This window comes from Anolis sagrei, chromosome 1 (genome assembly GCF_037176765.1).
Source record: "Anolis sagrei isolate rAnoSag1 chromosome 1, rAnoSag1.mat, whole genome shotgun sequence".
NCBI lineage: Eukaryota > Metazoa > Chordata > Lepidosauria > Squamata > Dactyloidae > Anolis > Anolis sagrei.
The window spans coordinates 323,902,277-323,929,017 of NC_090021.1; the positions used below are offsets into that span (position 1 = coordinate 323,902,277).

General features: G+C 39.7%; 1 protein-coding gene across 2 annotated transcripts in view; it reads left to right on the top strand.

The window, feature by feature from the left end:
- TECPR2 (tectonin beta-propeller repeat containing 2) overlaps positions 1-26,741 on the top strand; it is a 66,600-nt gene that overhangs the window by 1,483 nt on the left and 38,376 nt on the right. Inside the window, exons 1-10 of one of the 2 annotated variants that reach the window (XM_060755158.2) lie at positions 3,227-3,293; positions 7,273-7,520; positions 7,864-7,992; positions 8,331-8,462; positions 11,496-11,653; positions 12,478-12,790; positions 14,813-14,945; positions 16,934-17,407; positions 21,917-22,881; positions 25,654-25,837. In XM_060755158.2, coding sequence (XP_060611141.2) covers positions 7,287-7,520; positions 7,864-7,992; positions 8,331-8,462; positions 11,496-11,653; positions 12,478-12,790; positions 14,813-14,945; positions 16,934-17,407; positions 21,917-22,881; positions 25,654-25,837 — 2,722 coding nt within the window. In that variant the 5' untranslated portion in view covers positions 3,227-3,293; positions 7,273-7,286. Of the gene's footprint in view, positions 1-3,226; positions 3,294-7,272; positions 7,521-7,863; positions 7,993-8,330; positions 8,463-11,495; positions 11,654-12,477; positions 12,791-14,812; positions 14,946-16,933; positions 17,408-21,916; positions 22,882-25,653; positions 25,838-26,741 lie in introns of those variants that run through there. The other variant, XM_060755154.2, reaches the window with a different exon arrangement.

The following is a 26,741-nucleotide window of genomic DNA, read 5'->3' on the forward strand; positions in this document are numbered from 1 at the left end:
TTTTTGAGTTCTGTTAATCCCACAAACGAACATTACATTTTTATTTATATAGACTAGAATGAGATAATTGGAAGAGACTGCAAAGGGACACATTAATAAAAGTGGTCCCAGTGGTGATCAGCACACTGAGTGCAGTGTCTAAAGACCTTGGCCTGCACTTAAAAACAATTGGCGCTGAGCAAATTACCATCTGTCAGCTGCAAAAAGCCACCCTACTGTGATCTTCACGCATTATTCGCTGATACATCACACAGTCTTAGACATGGAAGCCCACCTTGGACAAGTCATACTCTTTCAGGGTGCATCTACACTGTAGAACCAATGCAGTTTGATACCATTTTAACTGTCGCGTCTCAGAGTTATGGAATCCTGGGAGTTGTGGTGTGGTGAAGCACCAGCACTTTTTGGCAAAGAAGGCCTTACGGATTAGAATGACAACTGCTAGAATTCCATAGCATTGAACCACGGCATTTAAAGTGGCAGTAATTACACAGTTGTTGTGCAATTAATGTAGATGCAGCATCAGAAGAAGGCAAGCCAACCCTCTGAACAAATCTTGCCCAGAAACCGCTTTGATTGTGTCACCATAAATTGGAAGCAACTTGATGGCATAGAACAACAAAATGAGATATAACCCAAAAACATTGTAAGCCCGGCTTACACATATTATATCAATATAAACATATGGCTAAAAGTATGGTAGTTTACTTTTGAAGCTTCTAATGTGAATGTCCTCCAGTTAGAGCTGTTGTTATTACCCAATTACAGTCATCCTTCAAATCAGGTGGCGTCATCTTCACATGTCAGAAGCAACCACAGTTGCTTTCATTGTTGCTGGTGTTTTGTAGTTGCTGATTTTGTTAATATTTCTGGTAGTTTAGCTACAATATTTCTGGTAGTTTAGCTACTATTGTCTGGTTGCTCCTGACACGATATATAAATAAGCTACAATATTGCGGTGCGGTATGATAGGGTTCCATAGGGGTGACACTATGAATTACCATACTGGATGACATCAACATAGTGGCATTACCATGGGAAAGGTAGCTTTCATGTCGTTTCTCCTTTTTCTCCCCATTTCCAGCTTCCCAAATAAAGGAAAAGTCAAATCAGTTCAGCAGCCACAGCCACAGCTCTTTGGGATTTCTAGAGGGGTTTTTTAAAGAAAGTAATAAAACCCTGTACATACTTAAGAAAGCTCTGATGTATTGCTTCTTATTTTTTTCATGGCAACCAACATTGAGAACACATTTTGGGGTGGGCTTCTAACAAACCTCAGTTAAACCTGGGGTTTATTTCTTACCTCTTTGATTATTGCTTGTAAATTCTTCATTCTGTGGACCACTCAGAAAATAAAGGTTCAGTATCACTTATCCCTTGTGCTTGGATTTCTGATTTATTTTTAGATTTTGTTACATATGTTGTGCATGAAGTAAAATGTGTGTGTACATTGAACAATCAGAAAGCAAGGATCACTTTCTCAGCCTCACATGTAGACAATTTTTGATTTTAATTTCTGGATAAGGGATACTCAACCAGTACAAGTTGGTTGGGAATTCACGTTTAATGTCAGAATCACAGATTTCCATATGTAGAAAGTGTGAATGTGAGATATTTATGGTTTGTTCTCTCACCTCCTCAACTTAAGAGTACTCTATATATGTTTTGCTTCAGTAGAAATAAAAGGCATTGCTGATGGAGACTATAGGAATCCAGTTTGGAATCAGAAGTTGTGGTGGCATCTCCTATTAGCTGTAGACATCAGTTGCCTTATAGGTTTCTGTAGTTTAGTGCTTCCTTCTGCAACATGCATATTCGGTTCTACTCTGGAAGACCTCCTGATGTGGTATGAATATTTTATGCATTTTTTGAGTCAGGTGAATCTGAGAGTGAGAGCCTCTCCTTTGTTTTTTTTTTAAAGAGCATAACCATGTAAAAGTGGCAATAGTTAATGTTGACTTTTAGAGAGTGCTTCTCCATTTAAGTCCTCCCCTGTTGCTTTTAGGGAAGGAAATATCTGCAATTTCCTAATGTACCGCTAGACAGATATAAAAAGGTAAAGGTTTTCCCACAACATTAAGTCAACATTAACTTTGAGGTGGTGATGTTCACCTCAATTCCTAAGCTGAACAGCCGGCGTTGTTCATAGTTGCCTTCTAGGTCATGTGGCCGGCATGACTGCATGGAGTGCCGTTACCTTCCCACTGTAGCGGTACCTATTGATGTCACATTTGCATGTTTTTGAACTGCTAGGTTGGCAGAAGCTGGGGCTAACAGCGAGAGCTCACCCCGTCCCACAGATCCAAATCGCCTTCCAGACAGCAAGTTCTGCAGCTTAGTGATTTAACCCACTGCACCACCACAGCCCCTTCAGATAGATATATCCTGCTTTAAAGTTGGAAATTGGATGAACCTCTGGCTTCTTTATAGCCATTTTTTGTGTGTCAGGAGCGACTTGAGAAACTGTGAGAGAATTGGCTGTCTGCAAGGACATTGCCTAGGGGATTCCCAAATGATTTGATGTTTTTACCATCCTTGTGGGTGGGTTCTCTCATGTCCCTGAATGGGGAGCTGGAGCTAACAGAGGAAGCTTATCCGCACTCTCCCCGGATTTGAACCTTCGACCTGTGTGGCTTCAGTCCTGCCGGCACAAGGGTTTAACCCATTGCGAAACCAGGGGCTCCATTTCCATATAGCCATAAAATGCTGTGATACAAGACTAGTTGAGTGAGTGCTTCCGCTCTGGCATATGAATAATATGCATTCTGGGGAAGAAAGCGCATACATTTAGCTCGTAAGTGTCATTGTGACTCTATATATGTTTGTTTTGAAGAAGAGGGACAAGGAAGCTTCCTAACAGTTTAATAATCATAACTCGCTGTCCTCATTTAAATAAGTATTCCAGCTATATACATAATGATCATTCTTAATATTCATTTAAAACTTTCACATTGTAAATGTACATCACATACATTATTTTGTAATCCTTGCATTGAAATTACTTAATTGTGCTGTCTTGTCAGTTGTTATGAAGGAACTCCATTAATTAATTGCAGTAGATGCATAGTGGTTGACCTAATCTGTTTGATATTTTTTTTACGTCAGCTTAAGCCAAAGCTGCTTAAATGGGGGTGAGTGGGTAAAAACTCTTTAAAAGTGTTCTAATCATGAATTTTAGTGGTTGCAATCTTAGTTACGCAAGTTGTCTGTCACATGAGAACAGGGCATTGAAACAGATTAGGCAGGACATTCGTTGTGATGCTTCCCCGATTGTGATCCCAGATGTTTACCAGGTAAATGTTAGTCCATCTGTTACATTTGTGCTTTATAAACCAGAAAGAAACCTTTCGTATATAGAAATGTTGATCTTCCTGGCTGTCCCTTGGTAATAGGAGTAGAAGGAATACATTCCTAGATCACTAAACGTTTCTGTTGGCTTGAGGGCAATACTTATTTGGAGTTTAACTTTCGTTTTCATTCTCTCTCACCAGTGTATTTTGAAAATGCAGTCACTAGCTCAGCTAGATTTAATCCATTATACTTGCTATGACTTGTAGGCATCAATTTTGTGTAATGATTGGTGCAGGTGTTGGCCTCTCATCAGGATCACATGTTTAGGACATAGATGTTCAACCTGTTTAATAGTCAGATCCGTGACTGAACATGATGCTGTTCAGATTGACAATGCTGGCAGTGACATCAAAGACCCAAACGTGTTTGCTCTTGTCTAGCGATAACATTTTGTATTTATATAGCACGTCTTGATCTTTTATTACATTTTATATAGTATCTTAAGTAATCCTTTCAGAGTGTCTACACACAGTGTAGAAGCAATGCAGTTGACACCACTTTTAACTGCTATGGTCCAATGCTATGGAATCCTGGGATTTGTAGTTTAGTTAGGCACCAGTGCTATTTAGCAGAGATGGTTCAAGACTTGTAAAACTACAACACTCATATTTCCCTAGCATTGAATCATGTAGTTAAAGTGGTGCCTAACTTCATTAATTATTTGGTGTAAGTGCATCCAAATTGATAACATTGGCAAATATGATTGTCTCTATTGTGCCATAGGAAGAATGAGGTAAAAAGAATGATGACTTATTTATATATTTACAGTATTTATTTATCCGCCCTTCTCACCCTGCAGGGGATTCAGGGTGGATTGCAATGCACATATACATGGCAAACATTCAATGCCATTTAGACATATAACATATATAGACAGACACAGAGGCAATTAAACATTCCAGCTTTCCAGCTTCATGAGGGTATCCTCGATTCCAGCCACAGGGGGAGCCGTCTTTTCACCGTCCACTTGTGACACCGAGACCTTGATGGATTACTTCCTCAGTCCTACACACGCTGCTGGAAGGTTTTATGGTGTCATAAATTAGTTAAATTAGCCTCCCCGCATAAAGTGGTACCTAAATTTCCTACTTGACAGATGCAACTGTCTTTTGGGCTGCATAGGTTAACAGAAAGCTACACTATTAATAGTCGGGAGCTCACTCCGACCTGAGCTGGCTTTGAACTCATGACCTTTCAGTCAGTAGTGATTTTATACAGCTGACTACTATCTAGCTGCGCCACAGCCTGGACTTGCCAAGGACTATCTTGATCTGGAGTCAATATCTGGATTTGCAATTTCTTAGTTTATACTCTTGAAATAGTACATTTACTTCACTCCTCCCAGTACTGTTGATTAAGAAGCAGGAGTGGGGCTTACTGCTATTTGTTTTCTCCATAAGGTTAAATGAGAACCTGTTCTTCCTCCCCAAAAGCTACTTCATTGGTCTTCCTTCATCTCCTATTCAGCTCTTGTAGAAATCTTCTCTCTTGTATTCAGTTCTGTCTTTTGAGAATCCATGGAAATGGACTTTCCTATTGCTTCCTCTATCATTCACAGAAAGAATGAATGAGAAATGCTTGCCATTACCAAACTGATTGAGATTTGGTTTTTTTGTTATTTCATGCCAAAAGCATTGGATACAAAAATATAAAACTTATAAAAATATAAGTATAAGCGGCTAATAATTTTTGACCAAAACCGGGCAACAGTGACTGCATTGTCTGTAGCTTTAAACAATTCTTCCTCTGTACATGAGGCAGGGCATTGTGGACAAGCATACAGGTGCAGAGTTGTTTGTTCTGCTCCACAGTCACACAAGGTAGAGGATTCTTCTACGTAGTGTCATTTTGCCATGCTGTCTTTTGATCTTCCCACTCCACTTCTGAGTCTTTTCAGGGACTTCCAAGTTGACTATTCTTGGTTCGCCCCTGGAGGCAGATCTTCTTCGGGGACCATCCAATTGGGATGTCCTGGTTTAACTAAAATTTGTTGAGCCTTGTATATTTATGTGAGTTGGGTGGGCAGGAATCATGATACTCCAGATATTTTTGGTCTCTTTGCTCTCACAAGCTGTAGGCAGCCGTGAAGGATTTGTGAGAACTGCATCCAATTCCTAGTTTTCTATCCCTTAGGTGGGTAAACCATTCCATGTGAAGTAGCCATTAGATTAGCTACCAAGGTCAAAAGTTACTTCTGTGGCTTTTAAAAAGGAGAATTGTCTCCTTATATACATTTCTATGGCAATAGAATTAGTGGTTTCAGACAAAAATTATAAATTCCTTTTTAATATAATCTTTATTTGAAACTTTTGATTAATAACAGAACAAAACAATAGCAGTAAAATGCAACTTAAAATGATATATAGACCCTATATCAGAAAAAAGACAAATAGAGATAGAAAAAGAAGAGAAGAAAGAAAGACAAAGATTATAAATTCCTCAAGTGTGGTAGTCTTCAGTTGAAAAGACACATGTTTTGCACATTAATTTGTGCTGTTTTTATAATTTAATAACTAGATTCAGATATTTTTTTTTTTGGTCGTGTCAGGAGCAACCACTCCTGTTGTGAGAGAATTGGCTGTCTGCAAGGACGTTGCCCAGGGGACGCCCAGATGATTTCTGATGTTTTGTCATCCTCGTGGGAGGCTTCTCTCTTGTCCCCGCATGAGGATCTGGAGCTGATAGAGGGAGCTCATCCGCCTCTCTCGGGTTTCGAACCTGCGACCTGTCAGTCTTCAGTCCTGCCAGCACAGGGCTTTAACCCACTGTGCCAGCAGGGGCTCCTACTAGATTCAGATACTATGCATAATTATGATTTAATGTTACATAGACATCAGTTATCTACTCATGAGAATGTAAAAAGATCAAAGGCATTAACATTTAGCATAATTTATTGTTGTGTGCAAAGTTTATCTGATCATTACTATGGTTTTTGCAGTGGTTCCCCACCTTTGGGCCTCCAGGTGTTTTGGACTTCAACCCCCAGAAATCCCAGCCAGCTTACTAGCTGTTAGGAACTGTGGGTGCTGAAGTCCAAAACACCTGGAGGCCCAAAGGTTGGGAACCACTGGTTTATTGAAATGTCCGCTTTGTAAATTATAGTTTGAGGTGGGATTATTATGTCCCCCCAGATGTTGTTGGACTGCAACTTTCAGTAGCTCTTGCAAGTATAACCAGTGATTAGGAATGCTGGGAACTGTACTCCAACAACATCTAGAGGGCTACATGATTTATGCATTGATGACAATAGTTAAATTTCACCAGGTGCAGATTCAGACAAAATGTTATTTTGTTTAGCTCAAAATGGGAGCAAAATCTTTTGATCTTCTTGCACAGTGGTTCTCAGCCTGTGGGTCCCCAGATGTTTTGGCCATCAGCTCCCAGAAATCCTAACAGTTGGTAAACTGGCTGGGATTTCTGGGGGTTGTAGGCCAAAATACCTGGGGACCCACAGGTTGAGGGCCACTGTTCTAGCAGCTCTGCTGTAGGAGGGAAAGAGAGGTTCTTATAACAAGATATATTCATATAATATTAAACAAAATCTGAACAAATCAACATTAAGAATAATGGAAAAGCAGAGCCAGATGTTTTTCCAATAAACAAAAATTGCCGTTGTTGTTGTTCTTGTTGTTGTTAAGTCCCTTAAAATCTCATAAGGTGCCCTACAAAATGGAAAAAAAACTAATATTTTTCTTTTTATGTTATGTGGAGCAAAATGCTGTGTGAAAATTACACTCAACTAAACAAGGTGTACATTAGGGATGTGGTACCATATATATATTTTTTTAAAAAAATCATTTTTACGGGAAGGTGAGCAGGAGAGAACATCAACATTTGTGTCCTTTCAGTGAAATATAATTCACATAACAGAAAAATGTCTTTCTCCCCCACAAAATATGATATTTTTCTTTTCCCCCCCAGCTTGGAGGTAGCACATGCAGATGTTTACAATGGCCTCGGAAACACCATCCTCCTCTTTCAAAGAGTTCTGCCCCTTGTACTACCTTCTCAATGCAATTCCTACAAAAATTCAAAAGGGATTTCGTTCCATTGTGGTGTACCTCACTGCGCTTGATACAAATGGAAACTACATTGCTGTGGGCAGCAGTATTGGAATGCTGTATTTGTACTGCAGGCACTTTAACCACATGAAAAAATACAATTTTGAGGTAAGGACAAACATTTCCTGATTACAGCATGGTTCTATTTTTCAAAATATTTCTCCCCCCCCCCCCTTTTGAGTTTTCTATGTTGTGTTGGATAACCTGCCTTGGTTACCTTAATGGGGTATACTTTGTGAAAAGAGATGAGAGAGGGTGGCCCTGTTGATTTCTTAGTCCTCTTAATCCCATTTTAAATTGTAATATCCTGGCTTTACAAATTTCGTAAGAGGAACACTGCTCAATGGTACTCTTGCCAGTGTTTGGGAGAAAAACACTCAGAAGGCACAACCACATGATACTCAAATATTATCATGCTAATTCTGCTATGCTTTTGCTTTTGCTTTATTAGGGGAAAAATGAGTCAATTACTGTTGTGAAGCTTTTGAGCTGCTTTGATGATCTGGTTGCTGTTGGGACAGCGTCAGGGAAAATTGCTATATTTCAGCTTGTCTCTTCACTGCCTGGGAGAAACAAACAAGTAAGAGCCAAACTTAATTAAACTTCTAAGATGTCCAAGACAGTTCCATTAAATTGTCTAGTTCTTTAATTATGGCAGTCAAGAAGAAAACTGTATTTAATGAAATACCTTTCAAGCACTCATTGTTGGGCTTTTCTTCCTTGAATGTTTTAATTAGACAGGACAGCTTTGTTTGGTAATACATTTCTGTGAAATATCTGTTGCCTGTGACAATGAAGGAGCTTGATTGATAGAAAGATGTGCTAATATCTAAGCTGGCCCAATGAATCAAGTCACTGTATGTCTTCCCTTTTCTCCTCTTTCTCCTTTGTTTGTTCACGTGGTGCATTCATTTTCAGCTTCGAAGGTTTAATGTTTCTGGTTTCCACAAAAGTAGCATCACAGCCTTGGCATGGAGTCCTAATGGAATGAAATTATTCTCTGGAGATGACAAAGGAAAAATAGTCTATTCTGCTTTGGATCTAGATAAGGTAAATTGTTGGTTGTTCAAAATGTAAACTCTTGATACTAGGGACCTAGGCTTCTTATCGTCTTAAATATAAGGCCAAGTGACTTTGTTTTCCATGGTGGCTTTGTAAATGCTTCTGAAAAGTTTACTAGCAAGGCATCAAGAAGTTTAACCCTCTTCTGTTTTTTCCTCCTCTGCAGTTAGCATTCAAAGTCATGACATCTGTAATATCTAGCCATCATGGCCACGGTAGCAGCCATTAATAAACATATGAAGTATAAGACTACATTACAGGCCATCATCCCCTATTGAGAAAGTGACTTTCATAGTTCAAATATCAGTTATGTGGAAATGTATTTCCTTTTGTATGTTTTATCTTACAATTACGTTCAGTTGAAGGACCTGAGGTTCTAATAGTGTTCGACAGGCAAAAATCGACAGACAAAAATCCCTGAACTTTGGGTCCTCACGGGACCCAAAGCAGCTTACAACATATTAAAATCATGTAAACAGCAATCCAAATACATTGATAATAAGTACAAAACATCATAAAATAACAATTTAAAGCAACAATGATATACATTCACATTCTTATGGCATCATGTCAGATCATATTGCACTTTGTTCCCGTCCATAAACATTTAGTTTCCTTCTCTAAAGGCTTGTCTAAACAGGAAAGTTCTTGAACAGAAGATTTGGAACAGAAATGAAAGAGCAATCTCCCCCTAAGTACATACTAAGGGAGCAGTCGTATACAAGACTTACTGCATTGGTACCGAATTCGTTGGGTGGGATGGTGTCATTAATGTAAACTTCAACATGCAGAAATTTATATTACACACCCTTGTTCAAGAATCTAGGTACTCTCGCATACACACAGCATATATATATTTATTTAATTTACTCATGGATAGCAGTGGTACTTAGAAATTGGGTCTACAGTTCTGCTCATATTTGGAATTAATGTGTACCGTATGTACTCGAGTATAAGCCGACCTGAATATAAGCCAAGACATCTAATTTTACCACAAAAAACTGGGAAAACTTATTGACTCGAGTATAAGCCGAGGGTGGGAAATGCAGCAGCTACTGGTAAATTTCAAAATAAAAATAGATACCAATGAAATTACATTAATTGAGGCATCAGTAGGTTAAATATTTTTGAATATTTAAAGAAAACTGTGAGTTAAGATATGATTGTCCAACTCTGATTAAACCATTATTCTAACCCTTTTCAATGTACAGTAAATGTGCTTATGTGTCCTTTCAATAATAATAAATAGAGTAAAATAATAAATGTAATAAAAATAATACAGTAAAATATAATAATAATATTAGAATAAAATTTGGGCATGTCAGGAGCAACTTGAGAAACTGCAAGTCGCTTCTGGTGTGAGAGAATTGGCCGTCTGCAAGGACGTTGCCCAAGGGACGCCTAGATGATTTGATATTTTTTATCATCCTTCTGGGAGGCTTCTCTCATGTCCCCGCATGAGGAGCTGGAGTTGATAGAGGGAGCTCATCCGCCTCTCCCCGGATTCAAACCTGCGACCTATCGGTCTTCAGTTCTGCCAGCACAGGGGTTTAACCCACTGCGCCACCGGGGGCTCTAGAATAAAATAATACATGAATAATAATAAATAGAGTAAAAAAAACCCCAAAAATAACATACTCAAGGAAGTCTGGGAAGAAGATTTAGGGATAAAAATAAATGAAACAGAGTGGTAACAATTATGGAGACAAAGATATCTAAAAATTTATCAATACGGGTTAAAGAAAATTAATATGGAAATGGTACCTAAGGACCAGTAAGAATAGCAACTATAAATAAAAACTACTCAAAAAATTGCTGGAGAGGATGTCAAGAACCAGGAACATATATACATATGTGGTGGCAATGTAAATATATAAATAATTTTTGGGGGGAGTATTTAGAGAAATAGTAGATATAATGAATATTAAAATAGAAAGAAGTCCTAGTATAGCTTTAGTATAATTATATAATGATAATTGAAAAAAGAGGATAAAGATGTGATAACAAACTTATTAACAATAGCAAGACTGCTTATAGCAAGGAATTGGAAAAGAGAAATAATATACAAATAGAGGAGCGGTACAAGGAAGTATGGAAATTGGCAGTAAATGATAAGCTGACATATTAAAAATTAAAAGAGGTATATGTAAACAAAGTGATTTTGATGATGTATGGAGAAAATTTATTGAAAAAGGATTTTTTTTAAAAAAGGAAAGTTACCTCCACAAGAAGAATTGAAATTTTGGACAGATGATATGTAAAAGCTGTGGCTTGGGAAGGGGGGGGGGGGAGCACAGTGGTGAGGGATAGATAATATGCATAAGCAGAAAAATAACAGTAGATGCCAAAAGTTAAAGTATGGTAGGTTGTATTGAATAATATGTATCTGCTGTAAAATAAACACTGTATAACAAATGTATTGAACCATGATAAAATAATTAAAAAATATTTAAAAATAAATAAATAGAGTAAAATAATAAATGCAATAAAATAATAATAGAGTAAAATAATGGAATAATAATACTAATAATAATAGTAATAATAACAGAGTAAAATAATAAATAACTTTGACTTGAGTCTAAGACAAAGGGAGCTTTTTCAGTCCAAAAAAAGGGCCGGAAAGCTCAGTTTATACTCGAGTATATATGATAATTTTGAATACTGCTAGTCTTCCATAGAATCATAGAGTTGGAAGAGACCACAAGGGCCATTCAGTCCAATCCCTTACAATGCAGGAACACACAATCAAAGCACGTCCAACAAATGGCCATCCAGTCTTTGCTTAAAAATCCCCAGAGAAGGAGACTCCACCAACTTAAGGAAATCTTGGCAAGAATAATGTTTTGGTCTTATATGATGTGGGCTATGGGAACCGAATTCTGGTGTGCCTTTGTCAGATAGTCAGCTACTGTTTGAACCAGTTTTAACCAAGCTAACATGGACACCTAGCAAGTTTTAATGTACACAGGATCTTATCTTGAAAAATCGTGCTCATCTCTTCCCTGTGTTCTGTCTTTCCAGGGACTTTGCACCTCCACTTTGGTATTGGAAGAACCATGTTCAATTGTACAACTGGATTATAGTCAGAAAGTACTGCTGGTCTCCACTTTACAACGAAGTCTACTTTTTTATACTGAAGAAAAGTCTGTCAAGCAAGTTGGAGCCCAACCCAGAAAAAAGTAACTCTTCAGTATTGTTCCAAGCAGCTGTAAATGGAGATGGGTTTGAATGGCTTCTTGAGATCCTTACAGCTTTTCTTAAAATGTTTTATAAGCAATTGCTCATCTCTAAAACTACTAGTAAAAGAAGCATAATAGATACTTTTCATGTATTATTCCTGTTCTTCATTCCCTTAAAAATATACAATATAGTTCTTGAGGACTAGCGTGTTAATCTCTTAAACCGCCCCATTATTATAGATACCATGACTAGGCCTAACTACAGTGGGGCATTTGATTAAATGAAGTTAATTTAAATATGAACGTAATTGAATGAGTATTTTCTATTTGGGGTTGGCAGTTAGATTTAGGTCTTTTTTAAAAAGTTGGATCATTATTGTCAAATGTATTGTCGAAGGTTTTCATGGCTGGAATCACTGGGTTGTTGTGAGTTTTCCAGGCTGTATGGCCATATTCCAGAAGCATTCTCCCCTGACATTTCACCTGCATCTATGGCAGGCATCCCCAGAGGTTGTGAGGTCTCTTGGAAACTAGGCAAGTGGGATTTATATATCTGTAGAATGTCCAGGGTGGGAGAAATAACTCTTGTTTGTTTGAGGCAGGTGTGAATGATGCAATTGGCCACCTTGATTAGCATTTAATGGCCTTGCAGCTTCAAGGTCTGGCTACTTACTGCCTGTGGGAATTCCTTTGTTGGGAGGTGATTAGCTGGCTCTGATTATTGTCAAAGTCAACTCCAACCTGGGGTTTTAGAATCATATGTTTTTCACCCACAAATATGTATAATTACGTTGTTTGACCATTCTTTTTCTTTTGAATTGTAGTACTGGCAAATTTGGAGCATGTTTTATACCTGGTTTGTGTAAACGAAGTGATCTAACATTATTTGCTGGAAGACCTGGGATTCGTCTTTGGAAATCAGATGTCCATGGGACTGTTCAGGCTACATTCATTTTGAAAGATGTATTTACTGCTGGGATGAAGCCTTTTGAATTATATCCTCGAGTGGAACCCTTGAACAAGAATAGCTATAATTTCCCAGAGAGGCAACTTGGACTCATTTCCTGCTTTTTCCAGGAAGGGTGGGTGTTGAGCTGGAATGAATATAGCATCTATTTATTGGACACAGTAAACCAGGTGAGTAATGCCAACAGAGGAACATTTGATCCTTTGCACTTGAAGACCATCCCAGTTGAATGTCTTTCTGTAATTATTACATAATTGTGTCCAAAACAATGCTTTTTCAGCTACCTTAGCAGGCCAGCTATTAATTTCTCAGTGTGACAGAGACTGGTGCCAAATTTCTGCCATGTTATTATGATATTTTTATAGTTTGCTGGAAATTCATCACAGTCTGGCAGTCACTGGCTCATGCACTGGCGCTGGTCCATGCTTTGCCACTGAGTAGCTCTGTTCTGAAGAATGCATTTAGATCGATCTGTGCTGTGACAAGATTTTGGCATTGCAACATTCTACTTTTGCAGCTTGGTGTTAGCATATGCTGCTAGTAATGTGGTTGAAATTTGATTGCCAGTTTGGCACTTCAGACTTCCTCCAGTAGCTATTCCTCCTTTTTTGTTAACACCGTTTTTAGATAGTTTCCAAGATTTTCTCCCTAATTCTAAAAGCTTTAAATGCCTCTCCTGCAGCTTAGTCATTGGGACTAGAGTTTAAAGGTCAAATAAAGTGGTGTATTTGGTACCTCTCTTTCCTGTGCCTACAAGGGAATGCAGACCATGAGAACCAAGACAGTGTAGTCAGCATCCCAAATATTTAACTCTCAACTCCCCTCTATTTCTATTATCTGGGGCCTGCAGGCAGTGCAGTGGGTTAAACCCTTGTGCTGCTGAACTGCTGACCTGAAGGTTGGCAGTTTGAATCTGCGGGACAGGGTGAGCTCCCATTGTTAGCCCTAGCTTCTGCCAACCTAGCAGTTTGAAAACATGCAAATGTGAGTAGATCAATAGGTACCGCTTTGGCAGGAAAAGGCGAAAAGATGCCCCATGCAATCATGCTGGCCACACAACCAGGAGGTGCCTGTGGACAACACAGGTTTCTAGGCTTGGAAATGAAGAAAAGCACCTCTCCCAGAGCTGGAGATGAGCATCTCCTCCAGAGCCGGAAATGAAAGGAGAAGCCTTTGCCTTTGTCTGTGTATTTGTGTCTCATTGTATTTCATTATAACAAGGCATTGAATGTTTGCCTGGTTCTGGCAAACCTTCCCCTCTGAGTCCTCTCGGGGAGAAGGGCGGAATATAAATAAAGTGTTGATATCATTATTATTAACTGATACTTTCATAAATGGCAAATATAAATACTAATAATAAACCTACTGTAGCCAAATGGTAGTACAAAGCATTTCATCACTACTACGTGAGTCATTGGGTACTTAGATTGATAGAACATCAAATATATTTAATTCATTTGGAGTAAAATGTAAGTATAACATGATACTCTCCATATATTTTTATAATAAGTCTTTTTGACCAACTCCAGCCAAAATTACTCCTGTCTCTGACTTCACAGCCCTGGTAAGGACTCATCTGAAATTCAGTTCACATCACAGACTGAAAGGCTCCCTGTTCTTAGTTTAATAGCTGTTTCTGAACAGGAGTTTTATGCTGTACTTTTTGGCTGACCTTGTGGTGATATGAAGTACCAGGACTATATCAGTTAGCTGTGAAAAATGTACTAAGATGAACATTAGTTTCTCAGTGTCCTAGTTTCATGCCCAAGGCATGATACCATGCATGAAAGGTTTACTTTTCTCAAATAGGATATTACATGCATGTCTCACTTGTCACCATGTTCCAAAATGCAGTGATATTCTTCCTCTTTTTCTTCTCCTTAATAGACTTGTTAATGTATGCTACTTTGGAACTTGAAAGTGTCTGAGAATGTTGTCTGAAATTGCATTTCTCATGCCAAGAAGAGTGAATTATTATCGCAAGAGAGCTAGATTCTAAAACATTTTATAACACATTTCATGCTCTTAGGCAAGATTTACATAAATTGTACATTAATTCTTCAGCAGTTCAGCCATGTCATTTTGCTACATTGCTTGACAAAAATACAATAAGAAGTCTGACATGTTATTTGCATTCTAAATTACTTCTTGGCACATTCGCAACTTACCTTCAACTTTTTTTGTTTCCATAGACGATGATTGGCAGTTTGGAAGGGTCTGGCGATATTGTGTCTGTGTCCTGCACTGAAAATGAGATTTTTCTTTTAAAGGGAGACAGAGATATCATTAGAATCTCAAGCAGACCTGAGGGGCTTATGTCTACAGGTTTGTATATATTAGCATGCTGAGTGTGCACCGTTTGTGAAGTACTCAGTGTGTGGTGAGTGAACTTCTATTCTTGGAATGGATGCAAATTGCCCTTGACTTTCTCACATTTACTATTTAGCAAACAGGTCCCCCATTGACTGCTGCTTCTTGCGTGTGTTGAATTTGATGAGGCCGACAAAAGAATATACAATGTTTTGTGTTATGTCAGTCTCTTGGCAGACAAGTTGTAATTCTCAGTGAATTTTTAGGTATAGGTAGTGACGTGATCCTGAAGTTTTATAGATGAAATGGAGCAAATTTTCCTAGCAGAACTTGGAAAAGTTATTTTTTTTTTACTTCAATTACCAGGAGCCATTATGGCTACTAGTTAAGTTTAAAATTCAGAACTCTGCTGTCCCAAATTATCTGTTCTTCAAATAATGACTTGAATAATTTGTGACTTGGATTTCACACACACAAAATTATTCTCTTGTTATCTTGGGACAACTAGTAAACGGAGCTCAGAAAAGTTACATTTTACACTCTGTTTCTCAAATATTTCCCCTCCCAGTCACCATGGGGACACTAGGGAAGTGACTCTTGAGAGTTTTAAAACCAAACAGGTAACCTTCCCAGGTGCTATTTACTACCACTCACCCTGCTGCATTTCCTCAAAACAATTTCTTGAAATTGGGAGGACTCTATGCAGTATAGTGTATTTCTGAGAGCTCCTTTGCATGGGTGGCAATGCCTTATTTATTTATTTTATTTAGAACATTTATACCCCATCCTTCTCAACCTCCGAACAGGGACTCAGGACATCTTCCAACCGACAATTATTTGATGCCGACACAATGTCATAAGAACACAACATACAATTAGTATACATTAAAAAACAGTTATAAATATACATTAAAACAGTTTGCTGGTTCGAATCGTCATCCAAGTCAGTCCATTGCGGTCCACTAAAACCTTATCTTCACCAGTAAATCAGTCTATTCTGCAAACGCTTGATCCCATAGTCAGGATTTGAGTTTTTTTCCGGAAGATCAGGAAGGATGGGGCAGATCTAATCCCATAAGGGAGCGAGATCCATAGCCGAGGGGCCACCACAGAGAAGGCTCTGTCTCTCGTCCCCACCAAACACAACTGCAATGGCAGTGGGACCGAGAGCAGGGCCTCACCGGATGATCTTAAGGTCCTTGGTGGTTTGTAGAGGGAGATACTTCAGACAGGTAAACTGGGCCAGAACCGTTTAGGGCTTTATAGGTTAAAACCAGGACTTCTAATTTTGACTGGTAGCTAATAGGCAGCCAGTGGAGCTGGCATAACAGGGAAGTTGTACGCTCCCTGTACCCCGCTTCCGAGAGCAACCTGTCCTCCGAGCGTTGGTCTAGCTGAGGCTTCTGAGCAGTCTTCAGAGGCAACCCTACGCATTCGGGATGTAACCAGAGCGTGGGCCACCATGGCCAAGTTGGAAATCCCAAGATACTTGTGATGATGATGAACAGTGGAAATAGTAGATGAAGCCCCATTGTTGCATACATGTGCCTCTAGGTGAGCAGCCATTATTCCACATGGTCATAGCAAATGCCACAGCTTCATTATTAGTTATGTAAAATGTATGTATTTTGGGAGGGGACAGGTTGGTCTTCCAACTAATGCTGATTTCATTTCATTGAACAATTTAATGCTCCAGTTTACTATAAGAGGGTTTTCCCCCCCTTTCTCAGCCTATCCTACTTCCCCATTGATAATTTAATAATCACATTCTCTCTTAATTGTTATAATTGCTGTTTACATGTTTTATCCATTGTTATGTTTATGCTGGCATCGAATTGTGCCTTTTGTAACCTGCCCTGAGTCCCCCCTCGGGGGTTGAGAAGGGTGGGGTAGAAATGCGATAAATAAATAAATAAATAAATAAATAAATAGTATTTCCATGTCTGACATTGTGAGTAGTTGATTCCTTCCTCAATTTTAGCATTTCAAACTTTGCTTTTCAGATCTCAGGTCAAAAGTGATGAGCCCATCATCCGATTTGAGCCCCAAGTTACAGAGTCCACACTTGATCATTGAATCGATGCCATCCAAGCCTTCTCCAGAAACAAACCAAATACTGAGTATCTCCTCTTCACCCCAAACACCTGGTGACAAAAATGGCTCCGTAGGTAAAGCTGACCCAGATGGAGTACTAGTCATAGAGAAACTGCGCTCACAGAGCTTTGATGAACTAGGGGATTTGAACACCAACCCAAGAAGAAGAGGCTATTCAGTAGCAAGTGAATCAAGAAGTAGGAGCAGCTCTGTGAATTCTGTGGATAGCAGTTCCAGTTTCTTGACTGGAGGGGATCAAACCTCAGAAGTACAGCGAGAAGGGCAACTTTCTTCCCAGCGCTTCAGCTTGATTAGTTCTGAAGACTTCAACCAGGAACTGATTGTAAAAGCAATCAAAGTGAAAAAGAAGAAGAGAAGGCCAGGTAAGCAATGAGTTAATAAGATGTTATTCTTTTACATGGAACGTTTTCATCTAGAGCCTCACAAAAATTCTGATTTTATATGTTTCTTGTTAATGTTTGTGTTTTAGAAATGATATAACTTATACATGTAATATGAAGAATAAGGCTGAAGGACTTTGGTTTTGTTTGGAGAGTTTGTTTGTTTGCACAGATATCTACTTTCATTCCTTGGGTCTTGGTGTTTACTTGCATTCAAGCAATGTTAATCCTATTTACATCAGTAGAGCTGGATTAAAACAATAGCAAACAAATCTAACTTAATTGGTAAGTGAAAGCTTTAACTGATTGGATCTTGTGGATTATCATCTTTTGGATTACCTATTAGAGATGTACACACAGTTATGTTTTCCTTACACCTTATCTTTTTTGATAATCTCTCCCTCCCACTTCAGGCCCCAAAGCATCCAGCCCTTTCTGAACAGTCTTTAAAGGTCTTCCCCACAGCTATTTCATGCAGAAAGTAGACAGGATCAGAGGACCCTTAGCAGATCTCAACACTGCTGTAATTATTTTATGCCTGGCTACGCGGAGATAGCCAAGAGCTTCTTTGATACTGCCTCTCCTCTCTGTGAGATGTGGAACGGCTGTGCTGGAGAGCTTCAGAGGCTGTCTGGAAAGTCTGTGGGCTAATCCTAATGTGGATCTGTGCGTTGAACTTCTGTGCTATGCTGATCCATGCTGAACTACAGCCTTAAATAGCTACCTGTGACCTTTGGTACATGGGGCCACTGTGACACTTGTGACTTACTCAGTGAATCTGATACCTATTTACACTATTTATTTATCTATCATGTCAGAAGTGAGTTGAGGGTACAGTTAAAATGTATTTAAAAAACACAAAGTTCCAAAACTTGGCATTATGCTAAATGTTCTTTGACCAGAAGATGGCCACTTGGAGTGCCTCTGGTGTCGCTGTGGCAGGGCTCAGGCTGCATTGTAGTAGGTGGTCTGTGGTTTGCTCTTCTCCACACTCGCATGTCGTGGACTCCACTTTGTGACCCTGTTTCCTAAGGTTGGCTCTGCATCTTGTGGTGCCAGAGTGCAGCCTGTTCAGCGACTTCCAAGTTGCCCAGCCTTCTGTGTGCCCAGGGTGGAGTCTCTCATTCAGTATCAGCCGTGGCTTGAGGTTCCGGGTTTTAGCCAGCCACTTTTGGACTTTCACTTGCTGAGGTGTTCCTGCGAGTATCTTAGAAACTATTTCTTGATTTAAGGCATCAGTGTGCAGGCTGATATTCTAAGAGAATGGACTGGAGATGTCACTGCTTTGGTCCTTTCATTACAGAAAGTTACTTCCCGGCGGATGTCAGGTGGTGCAATACCGGCTAAGCAGTATAATTTCTCCAGTGGTGTGGAGCGTAGACATCCTGTGATAATGCGACATGTCTCATTCAGAGCCACATCCATTGTTTTAACATGGTGAAATATATTCCACACTGTGCATGCCTTTTCAGCAGAAGAGTCGCAAAGCGCAAGGGCAGATGTCTTCACTAGGTCTGGTTGTGTTCCCTAGGTTGTGCCAATCAGCTTTCATACAATATTGTTCCTAGCATCCACTTTTTCCTTGATATTCAAGCAGTGCTTCTTATAAGTCAGAGCACAGTCCAAAGTGACTCCCAAGTATTTTGGTGTGCTTCAATGCTCCAGTGGGATTCCTTCCCAGGTAATCCTCAGAGCTCGAGATGCTTGTCTGTTCTTAAGATGAAAAACACACATTTACATTATAGATGGATTAGGAATCAGCTGGTTTTCCCTGTAATAGGCAGTAAGAGCACCTAAAGCTTCGGAGAGCTTCTGTTCAACCATTTCAAAGCTCCCTGCTTGAGCAATGATGCCATGATTGTCAGCATAGATGAAACTCTCTGTCCCTTCAGGCAATGGCTGGTCATTTGTGTAAATGTTAAACATTGATGGAGCAAGCATGCTCCCTGAGGTAGGCCATTCTTCTGTTTTCGTCATCTGCTTCTCTTGCCCTGGAATTCAACAAAAAAGCTCCTGTTTTGTAGCAGATTTCCTATGAAACAGGTGAGGTAGTAGTCCTTAGTGATATTATAAGTTTTTCTCAGGAGAAGGCAATGATTTACAGTATCATATGCTGCTGATAGATCTATGAAGACAGTTTCTGTAATCTGCTGCCTTTCAAAACCATCTTCTATGTGCTGAGTCTATGTACTATTTACAGCAGAAAAATGCCTTCTGAGCCAAAAGATGAAAGACTGTGACCTGCAACACAGAATCAAACCCTTTGAAAAGGTGATGACAGAAGCATTTCTATAGTACTGTAGAGAAGTTCTTCAGCTGTTTGGTGTGAAGTACCATAGGGCTGGCACCCTATTTATAGAGTTTATTTTCAAAAGGTACCAAATCCATCTGAACAAATTTTACAAGAATTGAAAAAAAGTGCAGAGAATATGCATGCAATTTTCCAAGCCCTGTACCGAAGTAATTTGATACTTTTTTATTGTTATGATCTATATGTAATATTCTACTCTTAGCCAACTATTTTTTCATTATTTTTTGGATTGAGTACCTTTGAGAACACATTCCATATTTGTTTTCATTGACTACAACCATTTCTTTCTTGGAAACTCAATGCAAATTAGCATTGGGCAACAGATCATCACTTTGAGTAGGACTGTTTTAGAGCATACAAAGTCCGTCACATAAATTATCTTGAAACTTTAGCATAATCTTTTAAGAAAGACCAAAGTTGCTGTCTCCATATTGTGGATATGGAAGACAGAGGCTAGGGGAACGCTTCAGTCTCCAAATAATGTATTTGTTGCATAGCTTGCACACAGAATTGGCAAGATGGCATGGGCTCTTATATTGGGGCAGCTTGGATTAATCTAACTAGGCTGCCTGCTTGTTCCTGTGATGTGAGATCTGTTTTAGCTTGTTGGTCCTGTGGATATGAACAAGACTGTATGAAACAGAGACAGTTACCATCTGTTTACTTGATCCTTATCACTCCTGACTAATTCAATCTGCTAAAGTGGACGTAATGCCGGTGGGTGAGGGAAATTAATGTTTCTTTATAGAAAGGGGTTGTTCTACTTAAAAGAGGTCAGCCGTGACCTTTATTAAAGAAGTCTACGTTCAGCCAAACAATATTTATAAATTATGAGCCATGTATCATGCTTTTGTTGATTTAAATAGTGGGGGTGCTGTAACTGCAGGCACTTCTGAACGATTTATTATCTTGACCTGTTGAAATCCAATGTTTGAATGGAGTGTGGAAGTGGGTCTGATTTGTTTAACTTGGTGAATGACCTATGCTGGCGACTGGACTGAGCACATGGGATCCTATCAGTTCTCCTGTACATCTTAGTAGATTTCAGTATTGTAAAACATACTAGTTGAACAGCCTTCCTGGACTGGTTGTTGAGGACATTGCAATGGAGTGATTCTGATTCTCTCTCCCAGCTGTCCCAACAAAGCTGTATTGTGGGATGACTGTTGGACGACTATATCCTTTGTTATAAGATAATCCACAGGGTTCTGTTTTGTCAGCCATGTTCAACATCTCGTATATCAGGGATTAGCGAAATGTGGTCCATGGCCTGTGTGTCTTTTTGTGGCCTGTGACACTCTCTCCTCCCAAGTGGAGCCACAGTAGCACAGCAAGTTAAACTGCTAGCTGTAGGAAAGCTGCTGACCAAAATATTAGCAGTTTGAAGTTGCTAGTCAAGGCAAGCTCCCAACTGTCAGCTCTTGCTTCTGCCAACCTAGCAAGTTCGAAAGCATGCAATACGAGTAGATCAATAGGTACCACCTCAGCGGGAAGGTAAAAGGGTTCCCCATACAGAATGAAACAAGAGCACCTCCCCATGGCTGGATTTGAGCACCTCCCCATGGCTGGATTTGGCCTCCAGACGCCAGAGATGGAAAAAGGGAAAGAACTTTATCTTTGTCTGTGTTGCATGTCATTGTTCACTGTTGTGCTAAAAGGCATTGAATGTTTGCCTCACATGTTCCTTGTAATCCGCTGAGTCCCTCCGGAGAGATAAAGGAGAATATAAATTGTTGTTATTATTATTATTAAGTGCCTGCAGAGTCCTATTAGACAGATATCCAACAAAGGGCATTTTACTGTATGCTTCCAGATTGCATATTTAGGACTGTGACCCATTTCCATTCTCAGTGATTTCAGGAAAGACCTGACGATTTCTCTCTTCAAACTGACCCTTTAAATTATTTTAATGTTTATTTAATGTTTATTAATTATGTATGTCAATGATTTAATGGTTTATTATTCTATAGTGATCACAATGGCTTTATTATTCATTTTGTTTTTGATGATGTTATCCACTCTAAATACTTTTATAGACTGTACAAAATCAAAAAATGAAATTATTCCTTGCTTTCACTTGGCCCTAGAACTGTATTCCTTCAACTAATAAACTGCATTGTTTTCTGTCCCCATCTTCTCTCACCCTTCCCTTACTATTTCCCAACTATGTACAAATGTAGGAAATGGAGCCAGGAGACATCCCAGCTCTCTGGAAAGCACACCATGCTATGAGGATCAAGGCTTCAGTGATAGCTCTTCATTTCTAAATGCAGATTCATTCTCCATTAACTCTAGCCTCATGGGCAGCATCACAGATCGCTTAAGTGTGAATTCTGTGGACCAGGAAAGTATATTTAGTTCAGAATCTCAAAACGTGTTGCGGGAGGAAAATGGCTCTGAAACATTCAGTGTTCTTCAGTCTCCAGAGTCGGTGGCTGCTCTTACACCTGAGGACAATGGTGCGGTTGAAATGCTGAAACTTTCTAACAATGAAAGTGCAGTAGGCACATTGTCTACTATGGACTTCTCAACCTCTGATCCTCCCTTGCTTCTGCCTGAAGAAAAACTAGGCTGTGATGACATTGAATGTAATTGGACACTCCCTCAATCTGAACAAACCAAAGCCATTGTAGAGCTGCCATGTCAAAATGAAGCACATACTCTTTTCCCATGTATCATGGAGAGCACTTCAGATAAATTAGATTCCTCAGGAGATTTAGAGTCTGTGGAAAACACAAGCTCTGAGAAAGGGTTGCCTGCAAATGTGCATGCAGCCTCTAATGCCGAGAATGGGCTACTTGGTTGGGCTGCAGCAATACAAAACAACCCAGAGCAGAAGCAACAGCAGCCTCTGGGGGACACCATCCCCCCTGTCCTTTCTGAAAAAGAAGTACATCCTCAAGAGAGTGCTTTTTGGGGGGGATTTCAAGCAATGCCCAACACTCACACTGCCCGCAAATGGATCGGTGACACTTGTGATGTTAGAGCTGAGAAATCTGCATCGAGTGATGAAGAGGACATCTATGGGCATGGCTTGTCTTACTCCTCTTCAGAGGCGAGTGTGGCAGAAATCGGGGCCTGTCTTCCTCTGCAGGACAAGATCCGAACACACATGGAAGAAGGAGTGCTTTTAAAATCAGACCAGGTATTTACAGTTGCAACATCTGTCAGAGGGTCTCCAACATGTACTTACACTAAGATTACCCTATATAACCATGATTAAGTCAAGAAATTTTAATCAATTCAACGCCAAAAACTGGGTCAGTTTGTCCACATGTTAGTATTTACTTCTTATCAAAAAAGGGAACTGTCCCCTTCTCTGTGTTGAGTGGCAAAAGGCAAGAGCGCTAATCTGTCCTGGGAGAATCCAACAAAAGCACCAATCCCCTTAAGTCTCTTTGCCTTATCACCACCTCTGCCCTGTATAAAAGCCTGGGTTGGGAATTGGTGGTGGCAACCAGGGGCAGCTGGCCTGTGCGGAAGCATTAGGGCTTCCCCCTCTTCATGGAGTGACCCTCAGCTTAACCATTGGTCAAATCAAAATCCCTAATTTTGACCTCAAAATCTGCCTTCAACTTATACATGGAGTCAACCTATACATGAGTATATATAGTAGCCCCTTTATGTTTCAGAAAGCAAATTCTGCTATTTCTCCTTCACAAGCCCATACCTATGACACACCCATACTGTTTCCACATATCCTCTGTAAACTCCAGAAGTAACTTTTAGAGGAGAGTGCAGTGGGGCTTGAGAAGAAGTAGGTGGCAAGTCAGCCTCTGTGCATGAATAGGATTCAGGTTAGGGTGTTGAGTGGTTGCCCTTTCCCTAGTTGGATCCATTGTAATTAAACCTTTTCGCTAAAACACATTTTAGGGATTTTTTTTGTACAGGTAGCGTTGAGTTACAAACATCCAACTTACAAACGACTCATAGTAAAAATGGGGGTAAGACAGCAGGAAGGGAAATTCACTCCTGTAAGAGATACCATGGGGAAAATGTGTCTCAACGGAAGCTTTATCACCAATCCTTGCCTCCATAACAAGTTACATTTTTCAAAACCCAATTATCACAGGGACAGAAAGTGAAGTGAAATCTTCTGAACAGGGGCACAGACAGCAAAACCAACACCACAGAGATTTTAACCCTTTCCAATGCTATCCAAAGCTTACACACACACACACACACACAAACACTCAAGGAGTATCACAGAACACATATTCAATGCCAATTAAACAAAGGCAACAGATAGAGATATATTTAGACTTTTTCTCATCAGTAGGCATCTTTTGGAGGCTGTGCTTGGTTCTGACCACAGGGGGTTGCTGTCTCTCCATCTCCTTGCCCAAGAGCTTTCTTTGTTCATAAAGTTTCCTCTGAAGCGCCGTGCCTAAAATACCTCCGTGCTTAATGCCATTTTCGATCCTACCCCCTGTCATTCTCGGAGTATTCGTTCTGTCCAGTCCCTCTCATAGTCAGTTAATAGGTCCTGAAAATATAGTCCCAGGCCCCACTATGGTCACTGCTAGGATCGACTTTTTGCTTCCCCTCCATCTCCCCAGCCCTATATTGTTCTGCACTATCCTGGGCCCAGACATCTTAGACAGTTTAGGCCCACTTGACTACCCCGTCCCTTAGCAACTCATTCCAGATCATAGAATAGTGTTTGAACTTGGTTTTAACTGTATTTGTTTTGTGTTAATAATTTTGTGTTTTTGTTTGGACTACTCTGTATATTTCTTTTGTGTCATTGCATATGTGGAAACTGCTCTGAGTCCCCTAGGGGAGATAGAGCAGTATATAAATAAAGTTATTATTATTATTATTATTATTATTATTATTATTAGGTTGGCGGGGAGCTGGGCTAAAGGTCAGGAGCTCACCCTGACTCTGCTTCAAACTGTCAATCTTTTGGTTGGCAAGATTTAATAATAATAATAATAATAATAATAATAATAATAATAAAAACAAAGTATGGATCGTTGATGTCGCAATCCCAGGTGAAAGCAGGATTGCAGAGAAACAACTGGAAAAGCTGCCACGATATGAGGATTTAAAAATAGAACTGCAAAGACTCTGGCACAAACCAGTAAAGGTGGTCCCAGTGGTGATCGGCTCACTGGGTGCAGTGCCTAAAAACCTTGGCCTGCACTTAAACACAATCGGTGCTGACAAAATTACCATCTGCCAGCTGCAGAAGGCCACCTTACTGGGATCTGCATGCATTATTCACTGATACATCACACAGTCCTAGACACTTGGGAAGTGTCCAATGTGTGATCCAATTCAACAGCCAGCAGAGTGTTGTGGACTCATCTTGTTGTGTTTCAAATAATAATAATAAAACTTTATTTATATTCCACTCTATCTCCCCAAAGGGACTCAGGGCAGATTCCAAACATAAAAGGCAAACATTCAATGCCTGAATACAAAAACAATATATCCATTCTAACAACATTTATACAACCCAACATATAAATACGAATTATAACTTAACAAACTAAAATTAAATAAAAAGCACAGCCTGTTATAACAGGCATAAGACAAAACATCCAACATCAAATGGAAACATTGATTTCCCATTTCTTTGGGGCAAATCGATTAATCATTGCTCAAGATATCTATTGAGCTAGTGGGGTGAGCAGGGCATGGATACAGATGGCAGCTATTAATCAGAGGTATAATGGTAGTATTACCAACTGCAGCTGCATGCATCTTGATTCATCTCCAAAGGGAGAAGTGCAAATCATAAATAGATTTCTAATCCCTTCCAGTTTTATTTCGGAGAGGTGATGTGGATCCATAAGTAAATTGTCTCCTGGACATTGAGCACTTAACACTACAATAAAAAATGTTCTGTGACTTGCCATATTTGTACCCATGAAGATACCTCACTCAGTTCTAACTCTCCAGTCTTTAGTTTGCAGAAAGCTGGATGGGCTACGCAGGCCCTGGCTATGGGATCTTGAGCCTGGTCGTCTCTGATAAATACATTTGGTGCCTGGATTACAAAGGTGGCCTCTACTGCAGTGCTTTACCTAGCGCTGGATTGCGCTGGCAGAGATTTGAAGACAATGTCCAGCAGGTGGCAGTCTCGCCTTCAGGTTGGTTTAGGATAGCAATTTTTGTAGTTTGTTAGGAAACTTGTGAAAAAACTCAAATGCTTTTCTTTGCTTGGGTTAAATTCTGTCTTTATTATTGATATACAGTATACAGAGGCCATTGTTAGAGCAAATAATACATAACCCTGTATCATTCCCTGCCCTTTTGCTGTGATATGAGCACTTTACAAAACATGGAAGCCCAAATGAATATAGAATTCTGGGTTGTTGTAGGGTTTTTTTTTTTTAACTATATGGCCATGTTCTAGAGGCATTCTCTCCTGACTTTTCGCCTGCATCTATGGCAAGCATCCTCAGTCACCTCACTACCTCTGAGGATGCTTGCCATAGATGCAGGAGAAACTTCAGGAGAGAATGCCTCTAGAACATGGCCATATAGACCAAAAAAACCGACAACAACCCAGTGAGTCCGGCCATGAAAGCCTTCGATAATACAATATAGTATTCTCTAATATGGATGTTTGGTGTTTACAACGAAGTACTGTAGACACAAAATATAGCAGCATTTACTGCATGAGTAGAAAATTAAAAATGATAAGGTAGGTTGAATATACAGTACAACCCTTGTATTCAGGCCCGTAGCCAGGATTTCGATTCGGGGGAGGGGGGCTGAGTTTTTTTCAGGGGGGTTTGAGTATGGTGATCAGATCATGATATGAATAAACATAACAGTTTAAATAATGCACCAGTAAGGCCTTTTCACGAACCACCATGAGAATTTCAGGGGGGGGGGGCTGAAGCCCCTGAAGCCCCCCCCCCTCTGGCTACATGCCTGCCTGTATGCATAGGGGATCTGTTCCAGGATTTGGTAAGGGTATGTGAAAATACTGGTAATAGTGAATTCTGTTGAATGAATTACTTCTGGCTGAAGTGTAACATAGAGTCG